This window comes from Lutzomyia longipalpis, chromosome 2 (genome assembly GCF_024334085.1).
Source record: "Lutzomyia longipalpis isolate SR_M1_2022 chromosome 2, ASM2433408v1".
Lineage (NCBI taxonomy): Eukaryota > Metazoa > Arthropoda > Insecta > Diptera > Psychodidae > Lutzomyia > Lutzomyia longipalpis.
Window position 1 is genome coordinate 12,992,365 of NC_074708.1, and position 23,933 is coordinate 13,016,297.

General features: G+C 34.5%; 1 protein-coding gene and 2 long non-coding RNA genes across 3 annotated transcripts; 1 reads left to right on the plus strand and 2 right to left on the minus strand.

Annotated features, from left to right (window-relative positions):
- Positions 1–1,482: 1,482 nt before the first annotated feature.
- LOC129790760 (uncharacterized) lies at positions 1,483–5,225 on the minus strand. The gene is made up of 3 exons (XR_008750609.1): positions 5,093–5,225; positions 4,548–4,990; positions 1,483–4,467 (listed from the first exon to the last, which is right to left on the minus strand). It is a non-coding gene; the product is annotated as an uncharacterized LOC129790760 (long non-coding RNA).
- LOC129790758 (uncharacterized) lies at positions 4,920–14,429 on the plus strand. The gene is made up of 2 exons (XR_008750607.1): positions 4,920–5,177; positions 5,757–14,429. It is a non-coding gene; the product is annotated as an uncharacterized LOC129790758 (long non-coding RNA).
- A 1,996-nt stretch (positions 14,430–16,425) lies between these two features.
- On the minus strand, positions 16,426–23,908 carry LOC129790701 (dihydrolipoyllysine-residue succinyltransferase component of 2-oxoglutarate dehydrogenase complex, mitochondrial). The gene is made up of 5 exons (XM_055828368.1): positions 23,653–23,908; positions 23,369–23,454; positions 23,023–23,142; positions 19,344–20,373; positions 16,426–17,146 (listed from the first exon to the last, which is right to left on the minus strand). Exons 1-5 carry the CDS (start codon positions 23,743–23,745, stop codon positions 17,012–17,014), a joined length of 1,464 nt encoding a protein of 487 aa, XP_055684343.1. The 5' UTR covers positions 23,746–23,908; the 3' UTR covers positions 16,426–17,011.
- Positions 23,909–23,933: the final 25 nt, after the last annotated feature.

Consider the following 23,933-nt stretch of genomic DNA (forward strand, 5'->3'; position numbering starts at 1 on the left):
TCACACAAATTTGAACAATGGACTCCTCTGCAGGACTTTTCCTATTTTGGATGGCGAGCATTTTCACAGGGACAAAATACTCTCTCCCTGTGTACAACATGCCCACAAAAAGAGAATGAGTTAAATTTCTGCAAGCAGTGGTGTGGGTGGATGGTGGACAAGAGAATATTTGTGTATTAGATTGTGGGTGTTTATTGTTTCAACGACCACTTCCTATTCTCAGCAATTGTACTATTTATTATTGTATTGTATTTCCAAATAATAAACACACAGCAATGTAAATCGTTCGTATCAGCATCTCCTGTGGGGCTATACCAGAGGACAATAAATACGCTCGGAGTACAATGTGTATGAAGCGTGGGAAAAGGATCCACAGCATGGCAAAGAGAAAATTTTCTCACCTACGAAGTAATACAAAACTTTTCGGATTTTGTCCCTTCTTTCGGGGGTCCTTTCCCGCAAAATGTAGCAAAATGGCCGAGGGTACGATAGCTTTAGCATACATAGTAGTGCGAGATGGCATGAGAAGGACTTTTATTCGATGTTTACAGACCATCTATAAGGATTATGATATCACACATGAGATAAAATACAGATCCAACTGCTATCTCGAGCCCTTCTCGCACTATGTACTACGTTAAACTCCTCACCAGCTTTTGGATGTCCTTGCTATTACAAATTGCCCAAGATGACATCCCCAATTCATTGTATCCCACCCCCATCTCCCCCCCCCCCACCCTAGCACCCCCACGAGAATGTATTTTCCAACGGTTTCGTATCCATTTTCCTCATCCACCGTACACACACAACGTATAAATGGTTAAAGGGTGTGTTTTAGTAAGGAAAACCACAGAGACACCCTTTTCTTTTGGTTTAGAGACCCCTCTTCCATCATCTCACACACAAACCCCCCAAAAAGCGTTGAATGTTGCCTTTGCAAAAAGAAGATTTAAATTTTCTATAGAAACATTTTAGAGAGGATAGAAAGGAAAATTAAATTATCCTTGTTTTTACAAATAACACAAGCTAATTGAATTGATTGTCTATGTTTTATCGTTGCTATTTATGTTTACTTAAATATGTTTTTTTTTTAAATCATGAAAAAAATCTCGACAAAGTGAATTTAGAGAAAAAGTTTGTGGACTTGTAGGGTTAAAAATTAGATTATTTTAGAATAGCTTTTACTGTAAGATAAATTGCAATTTCTCCACAAATATTGAACAAAATGAGTAATTTACAAAATTGTTTCCTTGACTTAAAAACTGTGAAAGAGCTTTAGCTTGGTTTGATTTTCAAAGCTGATCTTTAACATTAAAATACCCATCAAGGACGTAAAAACAAGCAATACCTATAAAATTACTGAAATACATTTTTTCTTTTATATAAAAAGGGATTGTTCTTAAGCTTCGTAAGACTTTCTTCAGGAGCTGTTATCTCCTCTCAGTCACAGGATTAATTCATCTGAGTGTGTTAATTCAAATAATTAATTAAAGAATTAACTTTGAAGTCCCCAGTAGAAGGTAGCAGCTTGTGAGGAAAGTCTTTGTAATAGTTTTTTAATCCTACTTTCTCCTTGAGTGCCTTCTTGAAAGAAAACTCATTTTCTCAAAGCTTTAATGTGAATAATTCTTCTGATTTTTTGTACAGAATGTCGATTTTCCTGATTAAATGATACATTTGCAGGCCAATAGGACTTTTATAATAATTTTTTTCCTTCAAAGAATGTTTTTTTTTAATTAATTAAAATTACTCTAAATCTAATTTCAAAGTCGTCCAGAAAAATTAATTTCCTACCAAAACATCTCAAAAAATAAAAAAAAAAATCTTCTATACCGAACCCCTTTGATTTTTATTAAGATAAAAATGTTTTATGCTATTCTTATGTACTCAAAGTCTACAAAATTATTTTTCCGAATATACCGAATTATAGTACCTATAATGGATAAATCTGGGTTAGCTGATTAAATTAATAAATTCAAGATCAATTCAAGCCAATCAATTCAATTTCAATTTCAAATTAAATCAGTTAAAATTCAAAGAAAATATTCTATTTTCAACTCTATTTCTTCATTTTCTTTCTTTTTCCTATCTTTTTTCATTTCCTTGAGCTGATAATGTTGCTTGAAATCCTCAATTTATTTAATTACCTTTAAAAAATCCTTTTTAGAGCAAATCAATTCAAAATGAAAGTCAATCATAACGCGTCCAGTTATAAGAGTTGGTGTCCCACAACGTGTAGAAGTTTGTTAATGCGTTGTACTTTAATTTGTGAGCAGTATTAGTTAAGGCGAAATTGATTTTTTTGTAAAATTCAGTAATTTGATGGATAAAAATGGTCATATCTCTGGTTTTATAACACATAGAGAAATTTCTTGACCAGTTTTGGAAAGGTCTTGAAACAAGTTATAATTTGATATATATTCCAATGATTTTCAAGGTCACCTCTAGAACACAAAATGGCGGCTTTTTGTTTGACCAAAACAGTTTTTGGCGTTTTTTGTACTCATGAAATGGTTCTAGAGATTTCTGATGTTCTAGAAAGTTGTAGAGAATTGCAAAATCTTTAATTTGATATCAAGATGAGCAAAATCGGTCAAGCAGTTCAGGAGATATGGCTCTTAGAACTTTTCAAATTCAAGAATTTTTCAAATGGCGATATCTTCTAAACGGCGACATAGATTTTCTTCATTTTTGGACTGGTGAAAGATATTGAGTCAGGCTACAACATATCAAAATTTAAAGGAAATCGATAATCGGAATTAGGAGATATAGCCCCTTAAAGTTAGGCAATTTTTGTTTTTGTTTTTAGCGCCTCTTGCGGATGTTTTTGAAACTTGAAATGTTCTAAACAGTTGTAGGGCTTCTCAATACCTTTCATTTGATACCAAGATGGTCAAAATCGGTCAAGCCGTTCTCGAGATATATCGAAAAAACACTTTTTGCCTTAGGCGGCCATATTTGCTAAACCGCTTGACCGATTTTCAAGTATGAATTATCGATGTAAACGTCTCACTGAGCTCTACAACATACTAAAATTTCAAATCTTTAGCTATAAGGGAAGTGGTTGACGGTATTTCAAAATGGCGAACGGCGGCCATCTTGAATTTTGAAAATGCGAAAAAATGAAATTTTACACCCACATTTCTATAGAAAACTTCAAACCCGAAGTCTCTATATATTACCGTTCTCGAGCTATAAGGCAAAGTTTGGACCACCGGCCGGAAGGCCGGCAGGCCGGCCGGCAGGCCGGCCGGATCAAAATTTTTCCACCACCATTTTCGTAATGTGGGATGTCCAAAACGTGCTCATACCAAGTTTGAGGCCGATCTGAGGTGGTCGGTTTTTCCGACGATTACAATACTTGGTGTTGGCCACGAAGTGGAACACCAACTAATTCAGATTTCTAGTCATCCTGAAATCCAAATCTGCTTAAGAATAATTTTCTCATTATTTTTTCAATCGATTGCAATGAGTAGATTTAAGCAGAATCGACCAGAATAATGCATTAACAATGAGGAAATTTCGTATACCACCTTAAGGAAAGCAATGGAGTGAGTTGGTATGGGGATATCCTGGTGAAATCGAGAACAGATCTGTGTGAATTTGAATAGTGAAAGTGAAAATCACTTACGTGCGGAGATGAGCCATATCAAACTCTCAGTATCGGCATAAATGTGCATGCAATCCGTATATCGACAGCTATTGGATTCAGTCGTCCCATCCCTCTTGCCAGCAATGCCTTTACAACCCTCCTCATCCCAATTGCAAGGACATTGCGTAACCGCCCCTAACACCCAGTGTGTGCTCAATGCAGGGCTGACAAAATATTCAATTTCCCAGCTTTGTTGAACAATAACAACGATAAATCGTCACATTGGATGCATTAGAATTTAGGAAGTATAGAAATTCGTTGCATTAAAAGTTTATGCACAGCCACCTCTTAAGCTGTATGAGGGGGTTTTTCAGTAGTATGTATTTAAAGTCAACGAAAATTGAGAAAGTTGCATTCTAAATGGGAATGAGATGCAAGCTGTGTGAGCGAACCCAATCAAATGGAAATGAAAATAGTTGCAACTTGTTATTAGTTTTTGCGCACCCTTACCTCATTCGAGAATACAATCTCCCCAAAATGAACCGGAGGGATCTCAAACCAATTGCAACTTTGGTCATTTGAGGCGAAATTATTTAGTTTTAGGATGCCAAAGAAATAATACTATGTGTGTGTGTTTGCCAAACTCTAATGATGAAACTTTTTAGCTTGAACCTCGTGCTGTGGCTCTTATGAATTTATTTTCAACGGTCACGCTTTGGGAATTTTGGCAAGAAGGCAGCGCGGGAAAGACATTCAGACGCGCTGGATGATTAGATGAGCCTGTGTGAAATGCTTATAAGACACTGCCACGACGGCCAAAGGACAATGGTCCATCCTGATTTGGGAATATTGTTCAAACGCGCAATGAATGGGCACTGCAAAGAGATTAGGAATGAGATGTGAGAAAAACGATGCAAAGAAAATGATTCAATGAAATTCCAGTTTCATCTCTCACACAAAAATTCTCCAGACATCCTTTTGTTCTCATCCCAGAGCCCTCGTGGAAATTTCCTGTAAATGGCCCCTGCAACGGTTGAATCACGGCATCGTCCAATTGTCCCGATTGTCCTGGAAGATTCGCACAGCATCACCGGTGGTAATTGAATGTTTTGTTGGACAACGGTCATTGGCAAAGCTGGAAAAACTCGTTCCATTCGCAAGCAGCAGCATCCTCTCACCTTCGCTGGTCCAGGTGTGCCGGAGATACGCGCCCGGTGAGAAATGTACATAATCAAGGAGGGTTTGAACCGGTGAATCTGGTTTGCAGATCACACAATTTCAGGCCGGATGGAACGTTTGCTGGCTAGCTGTGGAACATTGCAGCATCAGTTTGATCGGATCCTTGGCTCGTTCAACATCTCAAGTCCACTCATGGAGATCCATCCAAATTCAAAGTGCCTGCAGAAGTGTGGATAAAAATAAAGGAAGTTCTTTTAAAGCATTGGTCATTATTAAATCCAAAGTTAACATTTAGTGTGCAGGACATTGTGAGTGCCTTACCGGGAACCAAACCACCAAAAAGAGCAAAAAGTTGTGTTAATTTTCTTTGGGAAACAAATTAAATTGATTGGAATGGTGTTGTGCGGTGAGTTGAAAAGTTTTTTTTATTTAATCCAGATATCCCAGGATTTTTCTTAAGTTTTCACCGTTTTCACAAAGTCTGAAATCAAAATTATCCTGAAAAATCATTTTTGGAGCAAAATAGGGGAGAGCGGGGCTAATAAAGTCACTTAAGGGTTTGGAAAAAGTCTTAAATATCATTTTTCCTAGCTAGATAGAACAAAATGATCTGAGAAAGAGTTGTAGGGCAAGAAATATCCTAAAGAATTGAGCTATGCATTTCACTTTATCCATTTGGGAAATATGATATTTTGAGCTTTTTCTAAACCCTTAAGTGACTTTATTAGCCCCGCCCTCCCCTACTTAAAATTTCGTTTAAGAATTTCTAAAACTCTTTTTTTTAACCGAATCTGTTTGATCTTTGTGAAAATAAAAACTTTTTATGTCATTTTCAAACCTTAAAGTTCATTAAAGAAAATTTTCCGAATATTTGGGCAAATCTGGGTTAAATCAAAGCCAAGAAAAAAGTGTTCAATGCTTGATCCTTGATACAAAATTTTCCTTGAAAGTAAAATTCGTTCTTTTTTCTTCAATCTCTTTGCAGACAAGGATCCGGTCAAATTCACATCGAAATTCAGCCTGGAAAATAAACAAATCCTCCGCAAAAAAAACTCAACTCTCTAAATCTCTGAAAAATCTATTTTCCTAATAAGGAAGGAGATATTCTTAAGAAGAGTTTGTGTTAATTTTTCATATACAAAAAAAATTCGAGAAAATTGGAAAATACAAAAAAGAGGAAAAATTGGAATTGCGCAACCCGGAAGTGTTGACGCAGAATTTTGTGAAGCACAAAAATTGGCGCAAAAATGAGCTAAAAAAAAAATGATGAAAAGTGAATTTTAGCGAAAATAAAGTTTAAGCACATTTTAAACGTGTAGCTTGTAAGGATAGTGAGGACTCAACGAGGAGTTCTCAAATTAATAATTTAATTTTTCTTAATAATTTAATTTTGGAGCGTCACAGAATCTTATCACTTAACGTATAATAGTAAAAGAAAAAGAAAATGGGAAAATAGTTGCAGAAGATTCTAACCAAGTCGCCATCTTGTGTTCACAGTGCTCACAGAAGAGGCAAAGAAAAAAAAGACAAATGAGAAAATGCAGGACACACGCAGAGAAAAGTCAATGAGAAAATTTGTGAGAAAAATGGATCGATATGGCGGAACATCACTTTCTTCGAGGCGTCGTGTAAAGGAGCAAAAACGGAGCAAAAAGGATGGAAAATTTTTGCTTAAGAAAAAACCACCCCTCGGCCCAACACAGAAACACACCACCGAATGTATCTACAAATCCGGCGACGTCAAATACGAGAGATTCCGGCCCACACAGTGTTAAGGATGGAAGCAGCAGCAGCAGCAGCAGCAAAAAAATTCACAATGGAATGCAAGAGGATATGTCTACACACTATCCCAATACTTTCACGCACAGCCAACATACATATTGGCGTTACACATAAATCCCCTCATTATCCTGAAGGAAGAAAAATGCGAATAAAAAGGACCAAAAGCACACACACATACAGTTGTTGTTCAGGAGGAGGACCCACGGAGGAGAAAATTCTCACACACACACAGATGCAAAAATAAGAAGGAAATCATAGTTTCATAAATCCCCCCGAAAGATGAGTGTATCCTGGAGGAGAGATGCAGCCAACACCGCCATCAATCAATGTGTGGAATCAACGTGTGTTATCATAGAGAAGCAAAAACAGCCGAAGGAGAAATTTCCGGAAAATTCATTCACCAATACATCCACGCAGCAGGAGAAAATCACACCAAAAGGACATCGAAGGGGATGTTTGCCTACCCCTTATCCTCGGACGCACCAAAGCTCTCGTCGGAAGCTTCACAGCAGCAGCAGCAGCAGCAGCAGTAGGATTTTCGGGCATCCACCGCGGATGCCCTGCTAAGTATCATCCTCAAAAGGATCATCTTTTTGTTTTTTTTTTTAACTAAACATGTTTTTTTATAACCCTATGTCCTATCTTTTGTGCTTCAGAGCAGCACTTAGCTTAAGAAACCTTTTTTTAATGCCACGAAACTTTTTTTTTGTTAGTATCTTTTCTTTAAGTAATCTCTTCATTTCTTCATTTAAAACCAAAACACATTTTTTTTTTACAATAATTCTTTTCACCAATGACGCCCACTCATTCAGGATTTATTGAATTTGACTAGGACACAAAAAATGCATGCAAAACCCAAAAAAAATGAAACATTTTCAAGGGAAAAAAATAAACCATTTCGTGATTAATAAAAAAAAAAGTAATTTGGTGGAATTGTACCTGAGCAGAGAAGTCAATCAAAAACAAAATAAAGAAAAGAATAAAAAATTAAAAATCAGACAAAATTGAAAAATTTTCCTCGTGACCTTATTTTTGGAAAAAAAAAATATTCAAAATTTCAAAAATAACGCGTCAAACCACATAGAAATGAAAGATTCTCAAATGAATTATATAAATATTTAGTCACAGGCCAAGTTAAGTGATTGAAAAAAAAACAATAATAAAATAAAATGCATGAAGATTTACATATTTTTATTATTCCATCAGTTAGAAAATACTGACCACAAATTATTTGGCAGTGTTTCTCACAAATGGGGCAAAAAATAGTATGGCAAAAAAAACATTTTTATGAAAGAAATATAAATTCAGAGAACTTTTCAATTTGTCTGGAAAATAAACACGGAAACAAAGCCAAAATTATAAATTAAAAAATAAAATAGGAAAAATTAAGAGAAAATCCTTAATCCCTTTCAGTCCATCATACGGGATGAGTCGAGAAAATAGTAGGAAAATGAAGTTTAATAAAAAAAATCAACCCAAGGAAATAGCGGAAAATTTAATTATCCATTCAATACAAAATGGTTAAAAAGAACCCAAAAACGGGAGAAAAATTCAAAATCCCAAAATAGCCGCCAAAAAAACGTGAAATAATCATCCTAATTTAAAACTGAGATCAAACGAAATCATTCCATGGAACCCACTGGTGCTAAATATTTCGAAAGAAAACTTATTTAATCAACTTTGAAAGTCTATTTAACGTAAAAAAAAAAGTATTTTTATAGAGAAAAATTTATATTTGTTGTCATAAAGAAATAGACAGAGTTTTGTTGTACAATCGAAGCAAAAAAAAGAAGTAAAAACCATCCACTTTCTCAATGGACTCGAAGGGATTAGGAGATATATAGGAAGAACCTAAAAACCCTTTTCAATTCCAAAAGAAAGTGATAAAATTTCACCTACAAAAAGCGCAATCAAAATCATAATTTGAAAAATTAAAAAAATTCCGCCAAAATCACTTGGAAAAGTGGTCAGATTTAATAAAGTTGAATAATAAAAATAGCTTTTAAGTCATTTTTTTCATTTAAATACGAGTGATGATAGCTTTGAATTTTTGTTCTTAAATATTAAAATAAGCTCATAATGCTCAAACTAATATTTTTTAATCTCTTCCAGAATTTTTTTTAATGCGTGCGGATTTTATTTTATAGCTTTAATTGTATACTCCGATTGCATTCTTACGACGATAAAAAAACAATTTTCTAAAAGAAAAACTTTTCAAATATAAACGATAAAAAAAATTGAGATATATCACGGTGATGTAGTTAGAAAAATAATTTGAAAAAAAATCCAAAAATCAACTCGAGCTGCAATTGCAAAATTATTCTCAAAAAATGCATTCAAAACAGATTCAAAATCAGCGTAAAAAATTCAAAAGTTAAACAATAAAAAAAACTATAGAAAGGATTTTATTGAAGTTAGTCGTGAAAAATAAATTTCAATGCAAAGAAATATTTAGGAAAATCAAAAGAAAAAGAAGAAATTGCAGATTTTTAAGAAATAATTAGGTTTTAAAAAACAAAACGTGAAAAATTATTGGGCCGTTGGATAAAATAGAGGTTTAGCCGTGATTTTAGGGTCACAGAGCTTGTATAAAAAATCCTCTAGGTTACCTTCAGCCTCGCAAGAAGGGAGTTTTTGAAATTTATTTAAAAGTAAAAAAAACTCTTTTGACAAAAAACTCAAAATTAAATAGCAAAAAACCTAACAACTTTTAATCAAAAAATCGTTCAGAAGCCAAGAAAGAAAAATCAACGTAAAAAAATATATATTTTGCAACATTTGAAAGCAAAAAAGAAAATTTCTGTGATTTCTTCATCAAAACTAGAAGGAAAAAAGGTTAAGCCTTTCTTGGACGTTTAATTGAAATTGCGTCCCCCAAAATAATCGGTTGTCTTCCATGCGGAATTTCACATTAGATGTCGTATTTATAAGTAAATCCTCCGACAAATGGAGATTTTGGCCCATATTATATAGCTTTTTGGATATTTAGAATGATGTCTTTTGATAAATGCTTCACCGGTTCTCAATGGTCCCCTATAACATAAGTTTTTAGGCACAAAACCAACAAATTGCGGCTCGAGCCATCCATCGAATTTTCCCATTTACCACACCGCGAACTTTTGATGTTCTTGATTATCAATCCTTCTTCCCACATTTTCTCTTGTCTTCCCATCACACAATTTCAAATATAACAATCTGCCCTGGACCACACATATGTAGTACACCTCTAATAATTACCCCCAATTCTTCTATTTTATCAAATTCACCCTCAATGCATTTTATCTCTTTCTCTCTCTCCCTGCTAAAAAGATATAGAAATTAAAGGAAAAAACGTTGCACCCCCTCAAAACATTTCTTGTCTGATGAATGTTCTTTGTTGGCGGCGACTTCAGGGTGCTGTGAAAAGCCCACCCCCATCGGTTTTCCTCAATCCCCTCTGGCAAAGGGAAAATCTCTAATCGAGAATCTTGAGATTTCTCGCATTTGAGCGTGTCTCGGCGAACCCCTTTTGCTGGTGAAAATTGCACATACCCACCCCGCATCCATGGGCGGAAATCTGAAAATTCAAACCTTGAAATTCATGCTGAAATATCTCGCTTCATCTCTTCACCGGGACGATTACGGGGGGTTGGTGGTCTGAAGAAGTAATTTTGATAATACGGAAATAGATTTGGACGAATAGTGTGCTAAAAGGGGTTGGACCAGTCGGTTTCCAACCCCATCCTTCCGAAAATACCCAACAAAATCATCATCCAAAAGTGGATTAATTTTAATTAGTCTACGGGAGCTCTCAAAGACAACCCGGTATGCAAAAAAAATAATAATTTAAAAAGAAAATTTACAAAATTATATGAAAAAAAAATAGGACTGGGATACAAATTGAAGGAAAATTCCTTGGATGTGGGGAATGTGCAGAGAGGGATGAAATTGCTATATATGTAGGTATCATGACAAAATTCAAAAACACTTCCAAAACCACCCAGACATCCCCTATAGCATTGCCATTGCGCCCCCTGCAAGACTTCCACGCCACGCCGGGAGGAAAGAGGGTGGACTTTGATTAATATTTCACAATGTATTTAATAAATTGAAGATTTGTCTGAGGGGGCTGAGGAATGAGGGTTGGGGGCTGAAGACGCCACTTGAAAATTTTCCTTGGAGAAACTTGGTGAAATACCATCGATAGTTTTGGCCATTTTAGTATTCACAACATAAATACAATTAAGGGAGTCTTGTATGACCATCAACCTTTACACACCCCCCATTTGACCAAATTTAACTCCCTTTTGCAACCAAAAAGCACTTTCTCTCCGGCAATGTGTTCATATTAGCACCCCCTTTTACGTCTCGGAAGCCACATCAAATATCTCTTCGTTTTCTTGAAGAAAATTCACAACCCCCATGCACACAAAAAGAATGAGGAGGATGCAACATATTTGGAAATAAAATATCAAAAATTAGAATTTTATTTAACCCACAAAAAAATATTTAAGGAAAATTCATCCCTTTTCTCTCTATAATTTTCAATAATAATTATTTGATTACTTTGCAAAAAAATAAATAAATCAAAAACCGCGATAAAAATCAACCCTAAAATTTTTTAAATAGTTCAGAAGCAAGTCAGAAAATATTATCAAAAAAAATCCGCTGCTAAAACTACATCACCAAAATAAAACAACCAGAAAACCACGAAAGAAATCCCCAGAAGAAAATATTTTGGGGAAGCAAAAAGAAAGTTTAAAGAAAAATATTTTAATTGTTCAGAAAACGCGGGACAACCCTTAAATTCAATCCCACTAGACTCCCCTCTATCTGTCTTTTCTGCACCAAATCTGGAGCCAGGCAGCTGAAGAAAAAAAAAACGTCCCCCTGTCTTAACTTGAGACACAAAACCACCCCCTTTGTGATTCCAAAGACTCAAAATGTGTTCTTGTTGGACCCAAAACATCATCTTTTTAAGCCCAACCCCATAGCAGAGACTTAAGTAAACATATAGCTAAACCTCAAGAAGGATTTTCCACAATTGCGTACAAATCCTCCCTGAGAAGGAACTTTGAAACATCAAAAACATAAATTAACCCCCAATATTTTTTTTTCTACGAATTTCGCCATTAGTTTTCCTTTTAAAATGCCGAATGGAAATTTTAATTTAAATATAAAAAAATATTATTTCTTGTACTTTTAATTAGCTGGCAGATTTTGGGATTTGGGGGTGGAAAAATAAGCAAAAATGAAAATTAATTCAGAAAAATTAATTCAAAAACTATAGACAGAAAAATTAGTCTTAGAAACAAAATCAAATCAATAGCAAAAATTCTAACAGAAGAACGTGAAAAAAAATTGAAAGAAATAGCCAAAAAAAATCTGAAAAAAATAAACTTGAAAAATTATTTAGGGGAATGTTCCGTTTGAGATTGAAGAAAAATAAAACCCGAAAAATTCAAAATCAAAATCCGAAAATTATATTGACAGCGCGATAGCAACGCAGAGCTAGGCCCTTAACGTCTTCAAACGGACAATTTTGTAGGTGCGTATTTTGCGAAAATTTAATTTTCGTTTTATTTCTATTCTAGTTTTTTTAATAATTATTTATTCCTCTTATTTTTGAAAGAATTTTTTTTAAACTTTTTTTTAATGTATTTTGAATTATTTTCTTCCTCCAATAGGGATTGTAATTTGTTACTTTCTAAACCCAATTGGCTTTAACAAATTGGCTAAAAGAATTGGCAAAAAAAATTGGCAATTTTCTTAGAAATAAAAAAAAACCTAGCAAAAGAATTTCACTAAAAAGAATAAAATTGAAAAAACAACAATTAAAAAAAAATAAATCTCTTGGAGTTATTTGTGAAGAAAACAATTCAAAGTACATTTTATTTGGGGAATTTTCAAGGAGAATTTCCTTGCGTCTGTGAATTATTTATCATAGTGTCTGTCTTTTGGCCAACAAAGAAATAGCAAAAAAAAGTAAGATAAATGTGTAAAGACCGTAAAAAACCCGACTCAATAGTGCTAAAACATTGATGACCACCCTTCTGTATCGTTGCCATCAACAACCCTTTCGACCAACAACAAATACTTCACAGAAGCGATAAATTTTCCTCTAAAAAATTCTTTTTTTCGTGCTATTTTTTCATAAACATTTTTTTAGTGTAATTAATTCTTAAAGAATTTATTGACTTAAAGTGTGTTTAAATTTGCCCTTTGCTAAAATTCATTTTAATGAAGAAACAAAAACAAATTGGCCATAATTTAATTAAGGGAAAATTAACACAAACTGTTGCAAGAATAGAACCATGCGACAGAGACACATAAAAAAAATGAATGAAATAGAAAGAAATAAAAAAAATCCAGACGATAGACTTAGAAACATTGTATGAGAACAAGAACAAAAGGAAAAAAAAGAAGAAAAGCATAAAATGCTATAAATTATATAGAATATAAGCAGTTGAAATGGAAATAGCATCAGAACAAACACACAAAAAACAACCCTCTTCTTTGCAAAAAGAAAACCATCAAGTACACATAAAAAAGACGCCATCAGCCATCTTCCTTTCATGTGCAACCCCTCGCAAAAGTATCTCAAAATCGCATTATTCTCCCTCATCAATTTTGCAAGCAAAAGTTCCATCCCCTTCTCTTTATTCCAACGACAATTCCGAGAGATTTTTTTTTTGTTGTATTCTTCTGGGCCCATTTCCGAGGGATGGCTGCTTTGGCAAGAAATTCAGCATCTAACGACCAAAGTTGCGAGAAAAATCACCCCATTAATTGCACAAGAAAAAAAAGCATCCAATTGCCAAGAAAAAAAACCAACGCAAAATCACATTAAAAAAAAATAATAATAATGAAGAAAAAATGGAAAAAGAAGCGCCACATCAATTGCAATATCTACCCTAAAGTTCCAATTTATTTTATTTAATAACCCCTTTTTTTAAAATAATATTTTCTAGATATTCTTTTTTGTAGTCATTAAATAATTTCTCAAACAACCCCCTCCCCCCCCACTTTAAATGCAATCCAAGACGCTTATAATGAAGAATAAATCGATAGAAAAACCCTCCAAAAAATTAATTTACTTTTTTTTTACAAAGAATTTTCGTGAAAGGCGCGGGAATTTTCGTAATAGTCAAAAAAGAAAGAATCCTCCACCACGAAATTAAGGAAAAAAATGAGAGAAAAAATCCCGAGAAAACCAAATCCCAAGCCAAAAAGCCATTGAAGCAAAAGATTAATCCAAAAAAAAGGAGGACAAAGATGAAATAATTAAATCATTGAGCATCTCATAATTCATTGTTTATGATAAAACTTGCGACATTAATGTTACCCGCAAAATGCACAAGATATGTGGGCAATAGTTCTTCACTCTTGTGGCTTTTTTTGCACAACCCTCTACCCTTAAAATGATGTATTGTCCCCACAGCCCCACACTCCCTCGTCTTTCGCGATTCAGTGGATACAATTTATAATGAATGAGAAACACTGGCATTTAAAATATTATAAACTAGCAAATTGCTTTCTGTTTTCATTGGAAAAAATAATTTATATTTTAATATTTATTTATCTCAAAATATCACCCAAAAAAGAGATTCAGAAAGAATGAGGGCAGGAAAATTGAGCGTAACCCCCATTGCAGCGAGAAATATTTAAAAAAAGAAAGAATAAGAAAAAAATGTATAGACTCTGTATCGAGACACTTTTAGTCAAAAAAAAAACAAAGTTATAATGAAAGAAAGAAGAAAAGTATTGTAGGAAATATTTAATTTTGTAACATGATCAAAAAATGTACCAAGTACGGAATTTCGTTGATTGTAATAAAAAAGAGAAATGATAAATTGTAATGAATTTTGTAATGAATAAATTTTTGAAAGGAATTCAACAAGAGATTTGTTCATTCAGCGATGTTTTCGAGTAATCATCTTTTGGCAGAGCCTGCAGATTGGGGAATAAATTCAACAGCGAATGGTCAAGCAGAGAAGATTTTTGATCTGTTGAGTAAAAAGATTTACTTCGGTGCTTAAAAAGTGTGTTAAAAGTTCTTTTAGACGAAAAATCGAATTAATTTCAAGAATATTGATGAGAAATGACTTAACAAAAATTTGAGAAAAAATATCCTCTGAGTCAGGGACGTAATCAGGGAGGATGTTTGAGTATTTACATTTACAGTTCAGGAAATTCAACTTTTTTTTTTACAGGATTTTTTTTTTTGAGGCCTAAAAAATATTTCTATGCTAAACCTACTAAACCACATAAAAATCCAGTATAAAGAATTTTCAAGCAATTAAAAAATGTCAAAAAGTTGAAATTGAAACGTTAAAATTATAAAACAATGTCAAGCGTAAGAAAAAAGCGCGAAAGAGTTAACGTATCTCTTTCGCGTCCATTAAGCTGTACCCATACAACAACGTCAAAAGACGCTGTTCGTTGTTTTTTCTCACTTGCTCCTTGTCAAATTGTATTGCGCTGTCACTGTCAAACAAGAAACGCGGTTTCTATGTTTTATAACCGCCTTTCTTGTTTGATAGTGACAGCGCGATATATTTTGACAAAGAGCAAGTGGGAAAAAACAACGAACAACGTCTTTTGACGCTGAAGTATGGGTACAGGGCCCGTATTATGTAACTTTCCGAGTGCTATATGGCCCATAAGAGCTTTTCAGCCACATAGCACTCGGAAAGTTACATAATACGGGCCCAGGTTTAGGGTCATACTTTGATCCAAACGTGAAACATTGTATTTTCATTAATTTAATTTAAATTAAATGCTTTTCCAAAAGAAATGCCTTTTATTATCACGCTAAATATTAGAAAATAAAAAAGGCGTTTGAAAAGAAACGTCTAAAGTTAAAAATTTATCATCAAACTTTTATTTTAAAAAAACAAGCTATCCAAAGTCAGTGTCAAACAATAAAAGTTAAATGTCAAACGTTAGAAAAGATAAATCACAGAGTAAAGAAAAAAGAAATGCATTTAATTTCACTTTCAACGTCCCCTCTCACGCCTGGGTACGCCCCTGATCTAGATTTATATTTTGAGTTAAAAATTCGTTGAATTCGGTTTATTTTTTAACCCTTTCAGGACTGGCATAAGACGCATAAGACGTAAAAATATTCCAGGATTAATTTTTTTCAATATTTATTCTGATGCTCTCAGAGGCCTCAGAGAAGGTTTCTCCAAGACAATTTTTTCTTAACTCCCATATAAAAATTAAAAATTAATTCCTAAAAAATAGATTTTTAACCTTTTTTTCGTTCTTTGCATCATACGCCCTCCGAACGTAAAATATTATATTTTCCCGAATTTAAATTAATAAATTCTCGAATTTAAATGAATAAAATAATTATTTATTCAAGTAAGAATAACGTAAAAATAACGTAGAAGAAGGGGAAAAAGTCAAAGAAAACATTTTGATTGAGAAATGTTCTCCGTGAAGCCTTTATAGAATAAATGTCAGAATACAGAATATTTCTATAGGCCATTCAGGCACAAAAGGGTTAACAAGTTAACACCTCAATTTTTATTTTCAATGCCCCGAATACTGCAACATTTACCTCTCGCAATCGTGTACCCTTCTCACTCACCTTTCAGTGTTGATCAAGGTCGTCGTCATCCCTCCGTATTTTAATTTATCCTCCTGTCCAATAAGGAACATCTGTAAACTACAAAATGCAGCGGTTGGCCCCTCTCTGAAGTAGGTACCTCAAACAACGCTACAAAATCCGAACCATGAATCTCTTAATTAAAGAGATTCTCTTCTCCGCAAAGAATAATTAATTTTATCACCAAATAAATATTTTTAAAAGTGCAAAATAGTGAAAAATAATAATTCTTTCACCGCTAAAAAAAATTATAAAAAAGAAAATAAAACATCTCGCATTTTCTAAACTCTTCTGTACAGAATCTTTAATTACAGTGCCATCAGCAAAGAGCTAAATAAATACTTAATTATTGTGTATTCATATACTGTATATATCCATGTATGATCGTTCAATTTCGTCCTGATTTTACAGATTCACTTTTTACGCGTGGTTTTCATCTCAATAAAGGGATAAACACTAAAATAACAAACGAAAAAAAAATCACTTTAACTTTGCAACAAAAGTTGCCTCAAAAAATGAATTTTTGTGTAGATTTTCTATTTAAATTTTCTAAATAAATTTCTTTTCTTTGTTTTCACTACAAGGAACGCGAAATATAAATTAAAGGACTTTGATATAATTTAATTTAAAAAAAAAACTCTCACGACGAGCTGCAAAACGACATGAGAAATTTAACTGTAGCACGCTGTTTGTATTTTTTTTTTAATGTTAATTTAATGATTGGTACTCTCTCTGCTTCTTTTTTCTCTTTTCAACACTAAAATCGTTCGAATATCATTATAATTGTGAAATTCTTCACCTTTTCTTTGCTTTTTTTTTAATCCTTTCATTTAACAATATTTTCTTTCTTTTCTCTCTTTTTTTTAGATTCCTGCTAAAATAATTCTGGGATCCTCAACGGCAGCCTTAATCTTGCGCAAGAACATCACTGCCTCACGTCCATCAATCAGACGATGATCATAAGTCAGAGCCACGTACATCATGGGTCGAATAACAACCTTAAAAGAGAGACAAAAAACAAACAATAGAGAAACATTGTCTACAAACAAATTCCTTTCCATATTGCTTCAGGTTGTCTTTGCCAAAAATTCTTCTACATTGTTGCAATAAAAAAAAGTTATCTCTGCCAAAAGGTTTTGTGCAAAAAATTCCTTTCTATGCTTATACCAATTTTTTATATGCAAGATAAGAGCCACGAAAGAGCGAGATTTTTATGCCATAATCACGAGAATTTTATTTGACACAGATTTGTGTGATAATTGAGAGGAAAATGATGTATGTACAAAAAAGAACGTTACGTAATAAACACATGAATGAAGTAGAATATGTAACGAACCACGGCAGCTAAATAAACAAATTTTCAACTATACCGTGAGAAGATTATTTATATTTGATTGAAACTTCATGAAAACTCCATTTAATTAAATTAGAAAATTTTCACAAATTCTCAAAGAAAAATTGGTCCTTTTGTTCATCTACATCACGAGAGCCCCCAAAATTTATTCATCCATGGCAAAGAAAAATGAATAAAGTTAGGTACGATATTAAAGGATTCTCTTTAAAATCCAAAAACTAAATTGAAGTGTATAATAAATAAATAAAAATCGTTTCAAAACCATTTAAAAATGTTTACAAAAAATGTACAGAAAGATTTTTTAATAAAGAACTTTTAAAAAAAATAATACAAAATTCTTCAAAGAATTTAGAAAAGTTTTCCTTCAAGAACATTTTAGGCAAAAAAAAACGCTTAAAAGAGGAATTTTCAACAAATTAAGGACGTGTATTATACGTAGAAATTAAATTCTTACGTCAAGCGTATCAAATTATTTGTCGAAAAACTTTTACCCGGCTGGTCCAATAACTTCAACTACTGAGAAATATTTCACATTCTGCGAAAATTATTATCGGTTTCTCGAGTTCCGTGAATTCATTTTCGATTTCGACTTTTTCTTGATTTCTTAAGTTTCTTGAAATTAATATTTTGAGATCTTTCACAAGTTGTCTTAACACTTGGAGAACATGAATTTCTAACCTCAAACTTTGAGCTTAATTTTTTATTATAAAGGAAACGTTTTTTCCAGACTTTTTTTTTGACGAAATTCTAGTATTTGAAGTAGCCTACACACACATAGATGTAGAATTTATCAAGACAAGTTGGATAGATTTTAATCTGTGACGGTTTAAAAGTCGAATTGGCAGCTATTACCAGTTTTGTCCTCCAGTGTAAAACGGTTCAAAACTTATCAAGTTTTGCGCAATTTTCTTTCGGTTTTTCGTGATAAGCAGATCTAATTTTTGATATTCCACTTGTTTACGAATTATTTTATCTTTTGCGAAAATATTCCTGTTTTCTCAAAATCTGATAAACAGTTTTTTTCTCGAGTTTTCCAGGTTTCAGAATTTTTTTTTCCGATCTCTCAATTTCAGGAGAACTAAGCTAAGATCCTTAGGATGATTCACGTAAAATAAATTTCCTGCTTTCACGATTTTTGCCGAACTAATTTGGGGTTTCTTGTGTTTTTCGGACTTTGTAACTTTCAGAATAAAGAAGTTTCTGAAGTTTTTCTTGGTTTCTCAAGTTCCGGAAAACTATTTTCAAGTTTTTTTCAAAAATGTTTGTAATCTTTTTAATTGTTTATTGTGTTCTTCTGAAGTATTAATTAAACGACTTAAGATATCTGTCAGAAATTTCTTTAAAAATTTCAACTGGAATCTTTAAAAAAAAATTTAAATAAAATCTTGAAATCTTTGAAATTTTTACTGAAATTTCAAGAGAATTGCTAGAGTTTCTTGGTCGCTGAATAAGTCCCCTGAATAATGTTTCTTATGAATTTTTTCTTAATTTTCATTAAAATTTTCATTTTTAATGAATTTTTGAATGAAAAAAATTAACTTTTTTTCATTAAATCATTTACAAAATGTTACAAATTTTCCAACAAAATAATTTCTTTGCATTTAATAAAATTATCAAATTGATAAGGAGCTATTTCTAAACACTTTCCCTTCCCCAAGACAATTTCTTATCACCTTATCGCTTCAGCCGCATATAAACATTCTTTTTCATGAATAATGGATTCAATAATAGCAGTTTGGTAGCATTTTATCGTATTATCTTGCATTAAAGTCTTTGGCAAAGTGTTTGAGCATTAATTAATTGAAAAATAAAAGAATGAGAGAGAAAAAAGGATAACTAACCTGTCCTTTGAGCGCAATGGGCCTCTCGAAGATCCCGTGCATCCCAAGGATGGAGCTCTGGGGTGGATTAATGATGGGTGTTCCCATGAGTGACCCAAACACCCCACCATTGCTAATTGTGAACGTTCCACCGTCCATGTCTTCAACAGCTAGCGCCCCCTTCTTTGCCTTCTCCCCCAGGGCTGCAATTGCCAGCTCAATGTCGGCATAATTCATACTTTCGACATTCCTTATGACGGGCACAACGAGCCCCTTGGGTGTCGCCACGGCCACAGAGATATCCACGTAATCCCGGTAGATGATCTCCTGCCCCTCAATGACGGCATTCACAACGGGCTGATCCTGCAGCGCGTACGCCGATGCCTTGGCGAAGGCCGACATGAAGCCAAACTTAATGCCGTACTTCTTCACAAAGGCCTCCAGATGCGTCTTCCGGAAGTCCATGATTGCACTCATGTCAATCTCATTGAATGTCGTCAGCATTGCATTCGTATTTTGGGCATCCTTTAGTCTCGATGCGATCTTCAGTCGCATCCTATTCATCTTCACACGCTGCTCCGTTCGCGTACCCGTAATCTCCTTCGTGTAGTCCGCCGGGGGTACTTTGACGGATGCATCAATCGCCTGGGCGTGCCGAATTGCTGCCACGGGCATTTGACTCGCTGGCCCGGAAGGCTTTGGTGGCGGTGGTGGGGGCGCTGCTGCTGGTGGCGGAGGTGGGGCTGCAGCTGCTGGCGGAGGAGCAGCAGCAGCAGCAGCTTTGGGGGCAGCTGGTGGAGGAGGAGGTGGTGGTGGTGCAGCTGCAGCTGGAGCTTCAGCGGGTTTTGCTGCTGCTGCAGCTGGAGCACCACCCTCGGCGGGCTTGAGTTTGAAGAGTTTCTGCTTCGCCTGAACCGTATCGCCGTCAGTTACGAAAATCTCCTCAATTACCCCATTAAACGGCGCCGGAACACCAACAGTCGTCTTATCCGTCTCAATCTCCATCACAACCTCATCCACTGCCACGAAATCGCCGACTTTCTTTGTAAATCTACAACGAAGGAATATTTTTAGATCCCTTCTGCTCATTTTGGGGCCCTTCTGCACTCCAGGGCATGAATTCTCTAAGAAGGAAAAACTCCCGTGAGAAACTCCCGAAGGCTTTAGCGCTTTAACACTTGGAGGATTTTTGTGGACACCGTGGCCATTTCCACTTTTTAAATCGTCATAGATTAAAATGTGGAGCTTATTCTGGCAAAAATATTTTCTTTTCTATCTATTTCGTCTTACAAGGGATTTTATAAGATTTGGCATTCCCACAAAAATTTCTTTTTCATTCTTTTATAGTAACACATACACAAACCTCCGAAATTAGAACACGAAAACAGATGTCGCTGGTAAAATTTAAGTTTTAACAAACGAAGTGAAACCGAAGATAGACGAAGTGAAATAAGTTAATGTAAATAAAGAAAAAGAGGTTAAAATTAAGTGAATTTATCAGGGGGTAGACAAAGACTCTATTTCCATAGGATTTCACTGCTCACTCGCTGAGACACCCAGGAAAATGCTTCAATCTGAAAAAATCCACCACCACTGGATAGATAATTTAATATTCTATCGATTGATAGCTTTTGAGGGGTGTCTCACGAAGATTAATGCACTAAAACTAATTTTAAAAATTTTGATGCACTTTTTGGAAATAAAGTGACGTCATTTTCTTCCTTTAATTTCTCTGCAAACCGTCCGCCATTATTTGCTGTGTTCGGGTAAAAAAGGGCTTTGTCTACTCCCTGGAATTTATCAACACAAAACTATGGATTATTCTGGAATTTTGGTAATATTTTATGTTTCCCCGCATATTGCTATTTCTTTTTTTACAAAGTAAAATAAAAGAAAGTTTTTTTCGTTTTTATTCTAGATTTCGGTGAAAACAAATTGTTATAAATTAAAATCATCTGGAGCTTCCGGGAAGGATATACCCGGACTACTCCTAGGCAGAATGAATACAGGGGCACTCGTTTCGAACTCTGACGTCTGTTTGCGGAAATTTAAATTCTTCGAGCCAAATCCAGAGTCTCCTGAAATAAAGTTCTTTTTCATACTCTAACAATTTGATTTTTATTGTTTGGAAAATGTCCTTTAATGCATGTGAAGATACGGCATATGCCTCATGTTCATCCACTAAATCCAATAAATCATCAATTGGCAGTGAAACGGAATATATAAATGAAACGGAAATATCTCTAGAAAGTAATTACGTTTATTGCCGTAAATGACGAAAAATGGTCAATTTTTTTCCACATAATTCACATTTTTTTGTGTTAAAAAAAACCTAAAACAATTCTAAACACTCAGATTCATGTAGAATAATCGTCAAAGTAGTCGATTGCTGCCAACAATGACGATAAATCATGTTTCTATAGACACAAAACTCGCAAAAAGATTGAAAAAGCACCTCGGCAGGTCCTTATAAAACATATGATTTTGTAAGATTTTCTTACAAGTTATAAGAAAAAATTCGACCGGAATACCAAAACCTTTTCTTTTCTATTATAGCAAAAATGTTTCACGCGACGTGGTCTAAAAGTTGAAGTGTGAAACTTTTTAGATCTTACAAATTTATAAGTTTTTTTTGTGAGAATGCCAAAAAACCTTATAACTCACGAATTGTAAGAAAAGAAAAGAAAATATTTTTGCCAGAATTAGCTCCTGTATTGGACCTATCGTGATGAATATCCCGTCTGTGTAGGGAATTTCAATTACTTTAAGTTAGGTGAAAGAAAATCCGGAAAAAATTTCTTTTTAAAAGATAATTAAGGTCAAAGTCGAAATTATACGCGGAGGATGAAAATGGACACAGTGACCATTCAAATTCTCATACATTTTTGACAGCTTTTTGAGGTTGTTTCCCCGTATTTTCCAAATCAGCATCTCTTGTTCACTCTTTCGCGATGAAAATCATTAGTGTCAACTCATTTTATTGCCGGAAGTGACGAGACAGTTACTTAGAGAACTGAAGGAAGTGATTATTCTGGCGCATTAAGAAAATTATCAAAATTATAGGAAAAAATTTGATTTGAATTGACAATTTTGCATTGATTCTACGCAACTTTTATTTTCATTATTAATTATTTTGATAAATTATTTAAAAATTGAGTGCAATAATACTTCAAATAAGGGATGGTCACGTTATTTTGGAAACTCTACAGGAACAAAATGGCCAAAATGTGAGAATTTCAAATGATTTTTTTGAGCACAAAAATTTATTTTCTAAATTGAAAATACTGAATTCTTATCAATATTTGGCCATTTAACAAGAGTGCAAGCCAATTTGGAATTTTTGGTTTCAAAATTGGCTTGAAAATCGCTCTTGAAAGTCCCCGAGTTTCCAAAATAACATGACCATCCCTTAGATTAAGAATTAATTAAACTTTCGATCCTCATTCAATAAGCAGATCTACAATTACCAAAACATTTAATATTTGACATTCTTATTATGATGGACACTGTGACCATTTTGATCCTCCGCGTAGGTAAAAAGTCTTCGGTCCTCCAAGTATTAAAAGAAGCGTAAAAATCGGGAGAATCTCACGGGAGTTTATCACGTGAAGTTTTCCTCACTTTTTCCCTGCAAAAAGCCTTCGGGAGTTTATCACGAGAGTTTTTCACCCTTAGAGAATACAGCCGCAGGAAAACTCACCTAATGTCTCCTTCAGACACCGAATCCGCAAATGGGGGCACCGTGACGATTTCGGAGTTCATTAGCGCGAAACTTGTACGGAAATTCCTTACACTGCTCCATTGCGAATCCCCGATGGTTCTGGAAGCAACAAAACACACCCACATTGTTTACTTTACTACCCCCACAATCATCTTCCGGAATCAGCAGGTTCTTATCGCTCTTTTAGGCACTCTTCGTCAACAAATGCTCGTGTTTGCGCAACGCACGATAAATTGAAAGTTGTGCACGAGGCATGAGATAAATCCGCGAAGACTTTCACTTTAAATCGGCGGAATAATTAGATTATTGTGTGGAATAAACTTACTTTCTCCCAAAGTTCCCGGAAAGTCCTAGGCGGGGAAATCTCAGCACGTGCTGCCCCTGGTGGTAGGCTCTGGAACTCCTGGCAAACTGCGGGGAAGAACGGGAGAGAAAATCGATGAAAATTCAATTTTCACCTGTCTCGAAAATCCCCAGCAGTGGGAATCTTGCCCCCATGGCACCAAAGGCGCATTTTGGGTGTAAATTGGGGCGCTGGAAAAACCCCTTCGGCATATTACATAACCAAAATAGGCATGGAAGTGCCTCTTTGCGGTGGAAAAAACTCACCTGCTGCCCTGAATTCTCCCTCAGTGGGATCACCGTGAATCTCAGCACATTCCGCGGTAGATTTCGCGACGATATCGACAGCAATCCGGCCATCGCAAGCGTATTTAGGGATTTGGAAAGGAAAATTTTTCCTTGCACTCGCGGAACAATTCTTGCACTATATACGCTTTTGTGCGTGCGAGAGCAAGAAGGACAATAAATCGTCCATTCAATTAGCTGCTGTTGCCTTTAGTATGAAAAAGTTACAAATGTGAGTGTCTTTATGGGACATCCTCGCTTTT